General features: G+C 45.0%; 1 protein-coding gene across 1 annotated transcript; it reads left to right on the plus strand.

Moving 5' to 3' along the window:
- Positions 1–3,444: 3,444 nt before the first annotated feature.
- chga (chromogranin A) lies at positions 3,445–13,595 on the plus strand. Its single transcript, XM_036549169.1, has 8 exons — positions 3,445–3,727; positions 4,373–4,422; positions 7,057–7,150; positions 7,856–7,924; positions 8,920–9,012; positions 10,155–10,418; positions 11,138–11,529; positions 13,238–13,595. Exons 1-8 carry the CDS (start codon positions 3,682–3,684, stop codon positions 13,319–13,321), a joined length of 1,092 nt encoding a protein of 363 aa, XP_036405062.1. The 5' UTR covers positions 3,445–3,681; the 3' UTR covers positions 13,322–13,595.
- The last annotated feature ends 782 nt before the right edge of the window (positions 13,596–14,377 follow it).

Consider the following 14,377-nt stretch of genomic DNA (forward strand, 5'->3'; position numbering starts at 1 on the left):
GGGATTTCTGTGACGTACATTTCGCTCGTGGCCAAATTTGATGTAACTCTTCCATCTTTGTGTTCCATGCGCTTCGATTCAAAGACGGTCGGTTCTGGTAAAGGTTTCATAATTGTCGCGTAAGCTAAATATAAACTTCTTTACAATATAAATGTGCGTTCTGTAATCAGCTAGATGTGCGGTGCTTTAAAACATTGTTTTCTTGAACACACAGAGCCACTGCCATTTGATGCTGAGCAAACATTGCTCCCTGCTGACGCAAAACTGCCTTTATTGTTTCGACAAGAGCACAGAGGTTTATATCTTTGTAGACGATGAAATAGGAAATTTGAGGCTTGAGATATTACTTGCACTCCGTCTGGCTCAGTATTCACTGAGGTGTCTATGTTTAATTTGAAGCCCTTGAACAAGCAGAGTGTTTAAGTCGCGCTACCACTCCATAGTTACCGATTTATGTAATGGAGCCAACAGCCATAGAAGCAATATGTGGACTGGATGTATTAGTTCTGTCGCTGCAATGTACATACCAGTGACAATACTTGTACAAATAAAGTGTGCTTTCAAACCCCAGTAAGCGGCAGAACAAGCTTTGCAAAAATCACAATGTTCAACTGATATTTATCCAGGGAGCCCACGACTGAGGATTACTAAAAAGACGCTGTTTGCGAAGCTACCTGCCGCCAGCGCTCGTTTCTGCTCTCATTAAGCGCGGGAGCAGAGAAAACCTCACGAGAAAGACGGCGCAATCAGGCATCCAAGTTTTTTCACGAAGGCCGTACCACACTTTTAATGACGCGCCGGGGGAAATAAATTCGCTCCGCAGGCCAAAATGACTCATGCCTTTGCGCCTGTGCGTGTGCTGACAAGTGGCTGATCGTAAACTCGTCGCACGTTGTATTGCTCTAACAGTGCTTTCAAGATCGGCACATTTCTTTAGTCATATTAGAGTATAACTGCTGCCCGACCCCACTCCGCAAGGGAGTCTAAACGTTTGAAATGATCAAGGATGTCCTATTTCCTGCGTCTCAGTTAGTTTCGGACTTCATCTACAGGGGCAATCCAGGCTGAGTACCTTAGGTATAGCCACCGAATTAACTTGAACCTGCGACTATTCCGGCTTTGATTGGTTTTCTCAAATAAAAATATTTCCCTCTGTGCTGCTCAGAGTGGATAATTGCCCCATAGGGACTGTTGTTTTTCTATTGTCGGGTTCACCTTGACTGTCGGGTTCATTTGATATTAAAACGACGTGTAGTTCACAAGAAATGTATTTTAAAATGGAGAACATTGCCTCTGGAAGGAGAACCAGATGTGTTTGTCAAAGACAATGTCCACGTAGTCTATTGAAGCAAATGTAGTGTTGAGGGTGCAGGAGGAATTTTTGATAGTATATACTTCGCTTCATTGGGCGCTGTAGGACTCATACAAATATGAGTTGATTGGCAAAACGTTTTTTAATGGTCCAAGCACCAACAAAACTGATATGTCTCTCTCTTCACCACGTGACTGGGTCTGGCCTTGGGTGGGAAGTATGGTTTCAGTTCACTCTGTTCAGATTCAAGCCATGCACTCCCATACACAGCCATGACAAAAGGTCTGTGTGGAACCCCAGCGTGAACCCCTTTTTCCAAGAGTATGTGAATACACCGAATCTTGGGTTGCCAATGTTACTGACTAATTGGATCAGAATTGGAATAGCTCCATTTGCCTGTCGTCGGCATGCCTGTGTGTGTTGGCACCGTAGTCCACCGGCTGTTTTCCACTAGCACGCCAGTTTTTCCGCATTCATCCGACGACGGTATTTGCAGGTTTACAATTACCCGAGTATCATCAAGTTGCCGACGTCGGTCCGTTTGCTTGCAGGGAATTTGTAGAGTGTTTATTTTAAAATACATAGGCCTACATAAAATCACTAGGAGATTGAGCCTACTGCGTTCATGTGGAGAATGGATACAGAACAAATTTGTAGTTCAAATAAGATGTAGTCATTTAAGTTCACCATGGCACTCTCCCGAAGCTCATGATCCCATTGATCGTCTTCTTTTAAATGTTATGACTAGGGGAGCACACTATTTTTACCACTGACTTGCTCAATCTCACAATGAAATAATCGCAGTTACGTCGAGTTGGTTTACTGTTCGCCATGCACACCTGCTTTGAATTTTGGATGGATCTCTACTAAAAAATTAACAGCTCCCCATTTAAACACCCACATTCGATTAAATGGTCTCTAATGTCTTCAGGTCAAATGTATCTTTTGGCTGGAAACAGCGTTTTCACAGCAGCCTCTCTCGCTGCTTGGCATGGTGAGGAGACTTTATAACGGCATCTTTTCTGTGAACCTGGATGCACTGAGCAATTCATCCACTAAAAAGTTGTACATAATTTAAACTGTACTTTAACGCTAGGACATTGTGCTCGCACAGAAACTCCAGGAAAAACACGCAAGCCCCAAGAGTGAAAACCAGCAGTCACTTCAGAATACTCATTAATCCGTCATTAGCAAAACTGAAGTTGTAGCAGACGCCGCGTGCTAATCCTTGTGTTGTGAGACTTGACACATTAAAGTGGCACGCTGTGTGAAACCTCCTGAAACGTATCTCATCATTTCGTGCTAGGTAATTAATTAATTTCAGTTATGGAATCAGGCGCTGTGATTTAAAATGTTCCGCTTTTCTGTTATTAATAAAATATTTAACCCATATGGGTTAGAGTTATTTATTTCATTAATAAGAAACATACGAAGCAAACATTTTTAGTCACAGTACCTGCCTTCATGACTGAAATTAATTGCAAAACTGGCTGATTGCACAGGAGAGTTATGACTACATTACATTACGTTACATTTAGGTCATTTGGCACACGCTTTTATCCAAAGCGACTTACAAGTGAGGACTACAAGTTCTTCGCTTCATGAAACAGTTTTGGCTTAACACTGTTAGGAGGCTGGTCTCTTTTTTCGTTACAGAACCACAATGCCTTTTCTGTAATACGAACAAATCAGTTTTGTCCGGATAATATTCGACTCACCTCTGTTTTATACAGATATAAGGATTCTTTACAACTTGTTGGTCTCATTTACGTTCGGTGATATGACGGTTGACGGTCTTTGAAGCTTTGGTGAGTTATAGGAACAAATAAACAGATACATAACTACCAATTTTGGATAATATCACGTGTATAGGAACTTGAATAAAAAGGAATCATAGGCCTTTAACTGGCTACACCTGGCTATCTATATTATCTCCATCTATTAACTCAAACGCGGCATTGAAATTGAACTGCCCTGTTACTGATGAACTTGAACTGAAATAATGAAGCTAACACTGATTTGCCGTATTCATAAACATTACATCAACGTAGGTACTTACCTCAAATATAAACAAAGGTGCACTGAGGGGAATATTTTTTCACACAATGATGTCATTTCCTTCTCAGTGGACGACCATATAAAGCAGGTGCTGCTGCATTAAGCCGTTCACCAGCAGAGCGACAGCTCGCTGCCGCAGATGAGGGAGAATCGGTTAGCCCCGCAGAAATAGCGAAGACCCCCATGATTGCACGCATACATTCCTGCATCATTTAATGACTCTTCTGTCAGACCGAAGCGAAATCTTGAAAGACACCCGTCGGCTTTTCGCGCTTCAAAACAGATCGGTGGCGGCAGCTCCTGTGTAAAAAATGATAACAAGAGGATGTTTCATTTTGACACTACTGGTGAACTGCGGTAAGAAAATAGAAAGCATTCGTACTTTACCGTGTGATAACTTTAAAATCTCAGACATTTGTAGGCCTGACGATTGTGAGCTATGATCCAACCTAGGGACAGGTTTTCTCTGTTCGCGAAGCTGTCCTTTGGATTCAGAACCAAGGACAGCGCTGAACGGCGCTCAGATGCTAGCGGACTACAGGCAGGGGGTGTTGAATCACTTTTGAATATAGTGTACCTTCTGAATGTTTTGTAGAGTGCCGTACGTGCTCTATACGTTTTAATAACATTTATCTATTGTTGTTTTGAATAAAAAACTGGTACAGGAAATCAAACGGGGCACGGAATGTGCAAAATGTGTAACGTGTGACATCATACCTTACGAAGTTATTGGTTTTACTCAGGGTCATGTAAATTGGTCAAAATTTGCGCTTGATTGAATATAAAGATTATGCGTGCTTCCCCAAGAACTTTGAATAGCTATACAGGACATGATTACACAATGATAATTTCAGTTGCACTTCGTGAAGAGCGTCAATTTAAACTTCGATATGTATTTTGATATGGAAACATTAATCATTTGGTCATATAATGTCAGCATCTTTGAACTACGTTTGAAATAATATTTTGTTAATCGGGTTCGTTTCTTTCCTGCCCACGCAGTACTTTCGCTACCAGTATCTCCACATCACATTGAGAAAGAAGATGTCAAGGTAAGCTTTTCTGTCAACCTTGTTTTGATTTGTCTTAAACTATGATTAAAATGTTCATTTTGGATGTTCATTTTGGATCATTTGTGATTTTAGATAGATGTAGAATGAATATTTTAGGCTACATCTTAAATTACAAATTAGAATATCATCATCATCATCATCATCAATCTTCTTGTCGCAATGGGTGGGGGACATACAAAGCAATTTGTTACAAAAATATACTGAAAAAACGAGAGAATGGTGTCAATATCACGACCTACATCAACACGAGCTGACTAGCTATTTGCAACGGGTTACTTCAATTTCGACAGAATTGTACATCTCGAAGTTTGTAATCTAGCCTAATTTTACGTCACAGTGAAGACATCTGCACGTTTGCTCTGAAAAGCTTTAAGAGACTAAACTTTATTCATATATTTGATTAACTAATTATGCTTAAATTGTTTTCCGCTGGAATAGCTGGATCTTACAGAAAATTGTGGGCAAAGAATTTAAACGTTACGACGACTCACAAAGCTAGAAATCATGACAGCTGGTCTCCCGAGTGTTCTGCGCCGTTTCCGCCTCCTCTTGGAACAGCTGAGGAGTTTCGGAGCAGGGGAGCAGCCACGTGAATCAGTCGGGTGTACGAGCATCGCCAAAAGCCCCACGCGGCGCGGCAACGAGTCCGGTCTGCTGGGGTGGGGTGTGACGAGTTGTGAATCAGAAATAAAAAGCCTGGAGTCAAAATGAATAGTTGAGGAAAATGAGATCTGGTGGAGTATGTGTTTGCGAATTAATCATTTTTAACATCCTGTCATAATCGCAGAGAATAGTAACGAGACATATTTTCTGAGGGTGTTAGCAACTCAGTTGTTGGAATTTGTTATTTTTTGACCGTCTTATAGGGCTGAGTATTTCAAGACCGATGTTACACAGTAAAATGTCAATTTTTACTTACTTACGTACTTAAGCAGAGTACAGTCGTCAGGCTCCAGAGGGTATTTTGATTTTTTTCCTGCATTATTACATCGAGACTAAGGAAAGCATCTACCCGATTTGACCTTCAAGGGCATGTGAAGGAAATGAAAAAGGGAGATTAGAAATGCTGCATTTACTAAAAAAAACCCTTTTCAATCACAGACAACCCGCTGGGAAGATGTATATTTTTAGTTTTCCTTACATTTACATTTACATTTATTAGTTAGTTTTCCTTCATTGGCATAGTGGTAAAAAAAGGTGGGAAAGCAATCAGGAGATCAACGGCGGTAAAGAGAAGCATTGTGGCTCTTTAGGGCTAAAATGTGTTCACTGTTCCAACAGACATAGGGAGACATTTTGCAAAAAGAGTGTCACTCATGTGGTTGCTGGTGCTAATGTTGGTCAACAACACAGTTCAGGTTTGGCCTTGAATCACCTCTGGCAATATGATGAATTGAAACATTTTGCTGAGCATTTCAGGCTATATTGAACTGCTAGTAGGTGGACACATTCAAAATGACATTCTCAAAAAAAATCTATGTATGCCGTGTGGGCTCGGCATCTGACAACAACCCCCTCCGCCCAATGCTTTTGCATTCAGAAAGCCTGCATATGTCAGAGACTGAGTGCTGAGGGATAGGGACATTTCAGCATGGAACGTAAGCCAGCAAAGTGGATTGGGTTGGAGTGAGAGCGCAAACATCAGGATCAGCCATGCGACTGTCTCAGGCTTTCTTTCTTTGAGCCAGACCGGATGGAGTCCAGGATCAGCTCCTCTTCAGGGGACATCCTGGGAAACCCAGCCTTAGCCAGAAATCCCCTCCACAAGGGAGAGAAAATATATCCATAATCCAGAATGCTGATATGGAGCACCACCTCTCCCTTAGCACCTTTGTTAGAGTAACAGGATATTGACCTTGTATGCCTGACCTTGAAAACTCTGTCCCTGCCACCGCAAGTTCCCTTATCAGAGCTTCTTGGCATTGGTGCTCCTTTACTTCTAAAGCAATTGAAATGTTGATCTTGGGTAAATCCGGAAGAAGCAGTGTCTGGATACTGTGTGTAGTGATTTTGGCTCTGAGCAAGCAGAACTTGCTGAGTAGAGAATGCCCTTTGAAGTCCCCACATCAATGGGCATCTGAGTTTCTTAGTGGTTCCCATGTTTCCATTATGTTTGCTCAGGATGAATCTAACCAGACATCTTGCATTATGGTTGCCATGTTACGATTGTGTTTGCTCATGTTTAATCCAACTGGGTCTCTTTCATTCAGCCTTGTCAAACCAGCCCAGTGAGAGCTTTAGGCAGTTTGTTCCATAGACTGTTTTACATTACATTACATTACTGGCATTTAACAAATGCTCTTACCCAGAGCGACTTACATAGGTTATATATTTTGACAATGTCAAATGTATATTTTGACAATGTATTTTGCTGAGGGTTAATTGTGGGTAAAGTACCTTGCCCAAGGGTACAACAGCAGTGTCCCAGGTGGGAATCAAACCAGCAACCTTTCAGTTATGAGGCCTGCTCCTTAACCACTGTGCTACACTGCCGTTTTAATGAACAAAATGGCCAGGGGAGTTAGAGGGTGCCATGACTTCAGGGACAGAACACATCTGCACTCGAAATCCCCCCTAACGCACTAGCCCTAAACCCTGCGTCTGCCCCTGCAGGTGATGAAATGCATCGTGGAGGTGATCGCTGATGTGCTGTCCAAGCCCCACCCCCTTCCTGTCAGCCAGGACTGTCTGGACACTCTCAGGGCAGGTAGGCGCCCGCCACTCCTGATGGAGAACCATCCCGTCTTCACCCGTCCGCCACACAGAGACCGACTCCTCTTAGCCATCACTAATTGCCAGACGTGCGTATGTGTTTTTATCGCCCCATAAAGTTAATGTACTGCGGCAATTAGCGTCCTCCAGGCAAGGGGATTCAAAGCGACGTGGAGGTAAAATAATTCAGCCAGTGCCGTTAAGTAACGCGCTCTCCTTCCGCGACCCTGTCTTTGTTAGAGAAAAATCAATGCCTTCCGAGAGGGCCATTGTTAGACTTGACTGGCGACTGGGAAATTTAATACCAGGAAGCGAGACAGAAGTTGCAGGGGACAGGGGAGAGGCGAAAAGGCCTGCGCAAGCGGTTTGGCCCTCTGGAGGGAGCCGCGAGCGCTGGCACATCCAGCAGATGTGCGCATACTGGGTCAGCAGAAAGAAAAAGGCTTAGCGCTGCTATAATTCACCGGGATCCCTCAGCAGGGCCCGCTGATTAATTGGCCGGCCCTGCGTCGGAGCCGCGAGTGGCTCGCCATAAATTTCAGGGCAATTAACTCACAGAGACAGAGCCAAAGCGCTGAATGACAGGCCATGAGGAATGAGCCTCCGCTCCGCCGGGAGCGCTGGCCGCAGAGAGACAGAGTCAAATTCGTGCTTTGTTGAGCCTGTGTATGTGTGTGTGTGTGTGTGTGTGATTTTTCAGATGACAGGCTGATCTCCATACTCCGCCACCAGAACTTCCTCAAGGAGCTGCAGGAGATCGCCATGCAAGGTGGGACTCCGACCTTTGACCGAGCTGCTGCTAAGACAGTGAAGGGGTGCGGGGGGCTGTGGGACTGGAAGCTGGCTGTACGCCATTAGTCAAAGCCTGATAATGGGGTCAGCTGAGGGTCAGATTCCTGAAACTGCCAGTCCAAAAGCAGGTTCTGTGCTACTGCGCATCTCAGCGTGTGCTCAGCTGTAACAGTTACATTCAGTTGCACAGGAATTCCCCCAGCACGGTCACAATGTGACCTTGAGGTGACGTACCCTTTTCTCTGACACTGCCTCAGTTGATTGTGCTGACTGCAGCATTTGTGCACAGGAATATCCATATTATAGAGCTTGCATTTTCTGTATTACACCAGTTTGTATTCTTTTATGTGCATATTTATAGAAAGTCTTGTATAAAGAAAAATGACATTTTTGATGAGGGACTCTCATTCAACTGCATAAAATCGTTAAGAACAAGTGACCTTGTTTTCAAAAGGGATGGAAAAAAATATTTTTCTTTTTCATGCTGACTTGTGATTTTTTATATTTAGTCAGCTAAATATTTTATATTAGATCCATATGAAGCTGACAGTAATGGTTAATGTGCAGATGAACACAAGGGAAATAGTATCAGGCAGCTGCAACTCAGTCCTTTTTCAAAAAGAATTCAACAAAAATACCCACTTCTAGTATTGTAGAAGCACACATGTCAAGTGCCCATTACTCCACTTTCCTCCAATAAAACATTAGCTACAGGTTTATTTCTTATTAATGCCATTTTCATAGATGCAGTGATGTATGTGCTGTAGCACATATTGTAAAATGTAATTTATTGTGAAATAAAATTGAAGTGAAATGCCAATCTCCCTTTACATAAATTACACAGGGAATATAATGTCCTAATGTCCATAATGTATGATGCATATTTTGATAAATACCCGTGTGTATGTGTGTGTATGTGTTTATATGTGTGTGGGTGTGCATTAGTAACAATTCCCTCTGCTCCCACATCAGGTGCCAGTGAGAGAGCCAATCAGCAGAGCGGGGGTGTGGCTGAGCAGGTGACTGACAAGCCTGGGGGTCCCTTAGGCATGGAGGATATACCAGGTGAGACTCGGAAGTAGCACCACACTTCGTATTTGGTCAGGAAGGGTCACCTGAGGCAGAGGGACTCGTGAGGGCAGGGCCTCAGCTCGGGAAGGCATCATGCCACTGTCAGTGTGTTTGTACAAGCCCATCTGTAGCTCAAGCAGTCAAGAGCCATGGACCAGCGGGCTGAGTCTGATGAGAGTATTGCAGCATTTGAAACTGCAATTCTTCCATTCCACACTGTTCTTGCTGATTAACACTGTCAGTTTTTACACAGATGGAGTATTCCTTTTTACTGAATTGTATCTAATCTGCAGAACCTTAGTATTCTTCACATTTCAATTTTAACGCAGAGATCAGATTACATGAAACAATCTTTATCATAGCAGGATTTCAGCTTTTACTTTTTTTTGAATAACTATGAAGATTCGTTGAAGTGCACAACTCTGATGTTCTCACATTAGACACAAATAAAAAAATCAGCTACTGATTGATGATCCTGATTAAAATCTGTAACCTTACTAAGTGTTGAAATAACAGGTCATACTTTCACTGTTTCACAGGTCACTATTTCAAGTGTTGAAATAACCAGTCACTCTTTAAGGGTTCATTTATATCCTTTCCTGGTTCTTGCTCATTGCTGAGCCACAGCTGATTGCTGCTAGGGGCGGCAAAGGAGGGGGGGCAAAATTCCAAATCAAGAATCTGGGGGTGTTGCTGACTGCGATCTTGTATTTCATCGGAATTGGAACAGACATTGAGTAATATAGTCCATTTGCTGTCATCTTAATGTGACAAGTACACACAATATGACAAAGGACTGTTGCTATCCTCTCCTTGCACCTCCTGGCAAGTCGCTATACGTACTGTATGCACTTTTGTACATTGCTTTGGATAAAAGCGTCTGCTAAATAAATAAATGTAAATGTAAATGTGCAAAAATAACTTATACCTTTGTTTACCACCAGATACTATTATCAAGTAAACTACAGGTAGTAAAGTAGCCAAAGCTCTTGAGTAGTTTTACTAATATTACTCTGAAGCAGGCCATGGCTTTATGAGCTCATGTGGGGCAGGGAGGGGGTGCTAGTGTGCTGCCCCCACAGTCCCTGTGTCCGTCCCATCAGCTGACTTGCCCGTCCCTCCCCGATTCCCCGCAGACCGATCCATGCTGGCCTTCCTGGACAGGCCGGGGGAGAGGGCCTCGGCAACTGAGAAGAGAGACCGGGACGGGGTGAATGAGGAGATGGAGGCGGCATCACAGGAGGAGTCCGAGACTGGAGCTAACGGAGGGAAAGAGGAGGGAGAGGAGGAGGTGGAGGAGGAGAGGAAGGCCTCCATGGAGGAGGGGGTGAAGCAATCTGGCTTGCAGAAGGAGGGTGGGAACGACATTGAGGAGGACAGCAGCATGCAGGTGAAGAGAGGTAAGCCGACCATCACTCCCTGAGTGACTTTGCTCTCTGCAGACAAACAATGTAACTGGTCCACATCATCGAGTCACTGATCAAACACGATAGCTCCACCCATTTTGGTCTTCGTGAAACTTCACTCTCCCATCACTGGCTGGTAGCACTTTAGCAGGGTGTACTCATAATGATGAAGTGCTGCAGCAACCCACAGCCCACTCTTGGTATCCAGCGGATCAATAGTCAGATAAACGCTGCTCTCCAGGGGCACTTCAGACAGAGAGGGAGAGAGGGACTCGAGAATGGAGAGGACAGCGCGGACGAGCGGCCGTTTGACACACGAGCGGTGTTATAAATCCCAGCAGCCTCTGCAGGGGCTCCGGATTGTTTATTTAATGGATGCTGGAGCGAAGCCGACGAGACGGGCTCTCTGAGAGGAGCGCTGCCGGTTTTTAAAGCGCTGCTGCAATTCAATCATGCGTGAGTGCACTCACTCACTCACTGTAGACCAGGGGAGATGGGACAGGGCGGGGGGGCTGCGCTGTCGTGATAGAAACGCGGGGATGGATGGTGAGGTTGGCGCTAGGATACAGGCAGGGCTTGAGACAGCTGTAGCTTTCTCCTCTAGAGTGAGAGTACGTGCATGGAAAGCAGCTGGGCCTTAAAGAGACATTTTCCTCATTGGGTTCTGAGAATGGAGTGAGGAAAGAGTCTGTGCTTCCACTGTATTCCCGCAGGGGGTGAGACTGACCTGGCTAAGCGCACCCAGGGGGTGGAGCCAGAGGAGAAGAAACCTGTCAAAGAAGAGGCGGAGCCGGAGGAGGTAGAGAAGACCATCGGAGGGTCAGAGAAAGGAAAGGAGGACGGGGAGGAAGAGGAGGAGGAGGAGGAAGAGGAGGAAGAAGGGGAGCGCTGGGGCAGCAAGCGCGCAGAGGGGGCGGAAGAGGGGGAGGAGGCCGGGGGGCGGGAGTCCTCTCACCTCCTGAGCCCGCGGCTCCCACAGGAAGTGCCCCACCACTCCAAGGAGGACACTGGAGAGGAGGAGGCACGCCGGAGCCCCGAGGCGCTGGAGCTCCAGATGATGGCCCGCAGGGACCCGGAGGAGGGCAGCGCCAGCCGCAAGACGGAGGTGAGTGTCCCCCCCCCCCCCCCCCCCCACACCTGCCCACACAGACACAGCTAACGCTCACAGCTGGATCGATCCCTTACATTACCTTCCATAATGCACCCATCAGACACCCTTTTCACTACATTTTTCATTACATTACATGCATTTAGCAGACGCTCTTATCCAGAGCAACTTCCAGCACAAAAGAACATAAGTGTATCCATTCAAGCTGAATGAGCAACAGTGTCAGACCAGGTTAGCAACACTCCCAGGCCAGTGAGTGTGAGTGTAACGCCGTGCTGGTCCAGGGCTGTTCACATAACTCACATAGCAGACGTTATCCATTTATACAGCTGGATATTTACAGCAGCAGTTCAGCGTAAGCACCTTCCTCTGGCCCAATATGGGAGTTGAACCTGCATCCTCTAGGGAAAATGCCTTCCTCCCTAGCCGCTACACCCACCTTTTCCCTTAACAACTGTATTGCTGGGTATGACGTCAGGGTTAATGGTGTCATCTGCTGTGTGGACACATGGGGTTACATGTTAATGCAGGCTGGGTCTTTAGGGGCTGCCTGTGTTACATAGTCAGTGTTGCAGGGTCTCTATTACCTGATCAACTGCACAGAGAAACAGATGTCTGTGCAGCTCCTTGATGTGCAGATTGAACACACAGCCTTGGAACACAGGAAATATACAAAGACTTGGCTTCAATCAGTACTGACTCAGCTAAATGCAAGTATTATGTTTCTAATACGAACCAAATTTTTCAGCCGTTGTGGTGACCGCTGGAATTGCTTAGCTCTGTGAAGAAAAAACGTAAGACTTCAGTTGAGAAAACTTAATTAAGGACAAATGTTCATTGAATTGAATTGAATTGGACTGACATGTTTTATTACAGCCCTGGAGTGTCCACTCCTGGGCATTTGGCCCTATATTCCTGAGGGTTTTAGAGATGCCATTCAACTCCAGAACACCTGAAACAACAGGTGGTTTAAGTCTCCATGCAATCCGCATCTCCAATTAAGTAATTTAAGAGCTGGGACACCCCAGTCCTCCAGGGGAAGTCACGTGATTCTCACATGACAGCAGCAGCAGCAGGGAAGTCTCTGTCTGAGTCAATAGGGAGTGAGCAGGTGACGTGTGTGTGGGTGTAAGTGCAACACAATAACACCCCCCCCCCCCCCCCCCCCTCTTTGGGTTGCTAGACGCCTCATGCCTTGTGGGCCTGGCTGGCAATAGGCTTGTGCTCTAAGCTCCTCCCTCATCTTCAACACACCAGAGCAACTCAATGTCCATCCACAGACACACATGCAAGCAGTTACTAATAACGTTACACTTTATTGATTTATTTAATTATTTGATGATGATTTCTTTGCTTAGTTGCCACCCTCATTAGGAGAAACTTGTCTTTTTCACATGTTACCCTCTTACCTGGCTGGATATTTAGTGGAATTACAGAAGTGATTTAGGGGAAATACTTAAGCCAATGGCATGACAGCCGGGAGTTGGATTAGAACCCGTAACCTTCTGGTTACAAGGGTTCACAATGCAGCAATCACCGCTATCTTACAGTAAATGTGTTGTCCTCAGCGGACTCAGGTTTGGGAGCTACACAGAAGCGCACTGAGGCAACAGCACTCTTCTGAACCACACAGAGGACAGCCTCGAAGAGTAAACCTACTCCTTGACTCTCTCTTTCTCTCTTCTCTCTCTCTCTCTGCTGGCAGGACCATGACATCGAGAGCCTGGCAGCCATTGAGTCCGAGCTGGAGAGCATGGCCCAGAAGCTCCACGAGCTGAGGAGAGGTTGAGCGGAGGGGGCCGTCCTTCCTCCCCCAGCTCCTCCTCTTCCTCAGTTTTCAGACGTGCCAGCCGCCTTTGAGGCAGAGCCCTCTTTCTTTTCGGCCACCCCCTGAAAGAGTGCCCAGTCACCCCATGCCCCAGTGCACTTCTCTCTTACTCTCTGAAATCAAACTGTCCCACTCCCCCCACTGGCCACACCCCTCTCTGGCTGGCCCCGCCTCCTCCTTCTGCTAGTGCTTCATGGCAGTACCCCGCCTGCTTCTCCAATGGTTTTTGCACTGCTCAAAACTTACATGAAAATGATATTAATATGGAAGAAATAATTATTACATGATTGAAAATGTTACATTGATCATTTTAATGGTGATGAATGGTTGGTCATGTGTCTGGAGGTGTATGTTTTGTGTGAAATGGCAGATGTCAAAATGACATTCTTTTTAGGAAACTGTACTTTATTATAAAACTGTTACCTTTGACCCTTGTTATTATTCTAAAAAACCCATGCAATAAGTAAGATTTTTTTCATAATGGAATGATTTGAAAAATTAAATGCTGTATGGAATTTATCTAAAAAACAGAATAAACTGGACGGATTTATCTGGAAATCAGTCTGGGAGTGTTTGATGATGTCTGCACTGGTAGATTGATCCAGTCTAAGCGTTTCTGTGTTTCAGGTGAATGCATAGCATGTAGCCTCTTCAGTCAGATATCTCTGACAGACTGCAGTGTCGTACATCTGGTGTGCCTGTCATTACCCCAGTGAACACATGGCACAGATGCTCTCTAGCAGCACACTATCCATCACCTGTCACATGAGATTCATCGCTATAAAAAACCCAATCATAGACACACAGTGACTTGGGTCTTTCATTAAATGCAAATGTCAAGCGCAAGCAGAACATTGCGTTAATGTTAGGAACACACTCGCTAGGGTCAATCCAGAATCTTGGTTCAGTTTCAAATGAGAAAGGTTAACTATTGCAGAGGTAGCCATTTTTCTGACACATCACACAGATTATTTCACTTCAATGCATAAACACACAGAGGACTTTATATTCAAACAC

Source organism: Megalops cyprinoides, chromosome 17 (genome assembly GCF_013368585.1).
Source record: "Megalops cyprinoides isolate fMegCyp1 chromosome 17, fMegCyp1.pri, whole genome shotgun sequence".
NCBI classification, from domain to species: Eukaryota; Metazoa; Chordata; class Actinopteri; order Elopiformes; family Megalopidae; genus Megalops; species Megalops cyprinoides.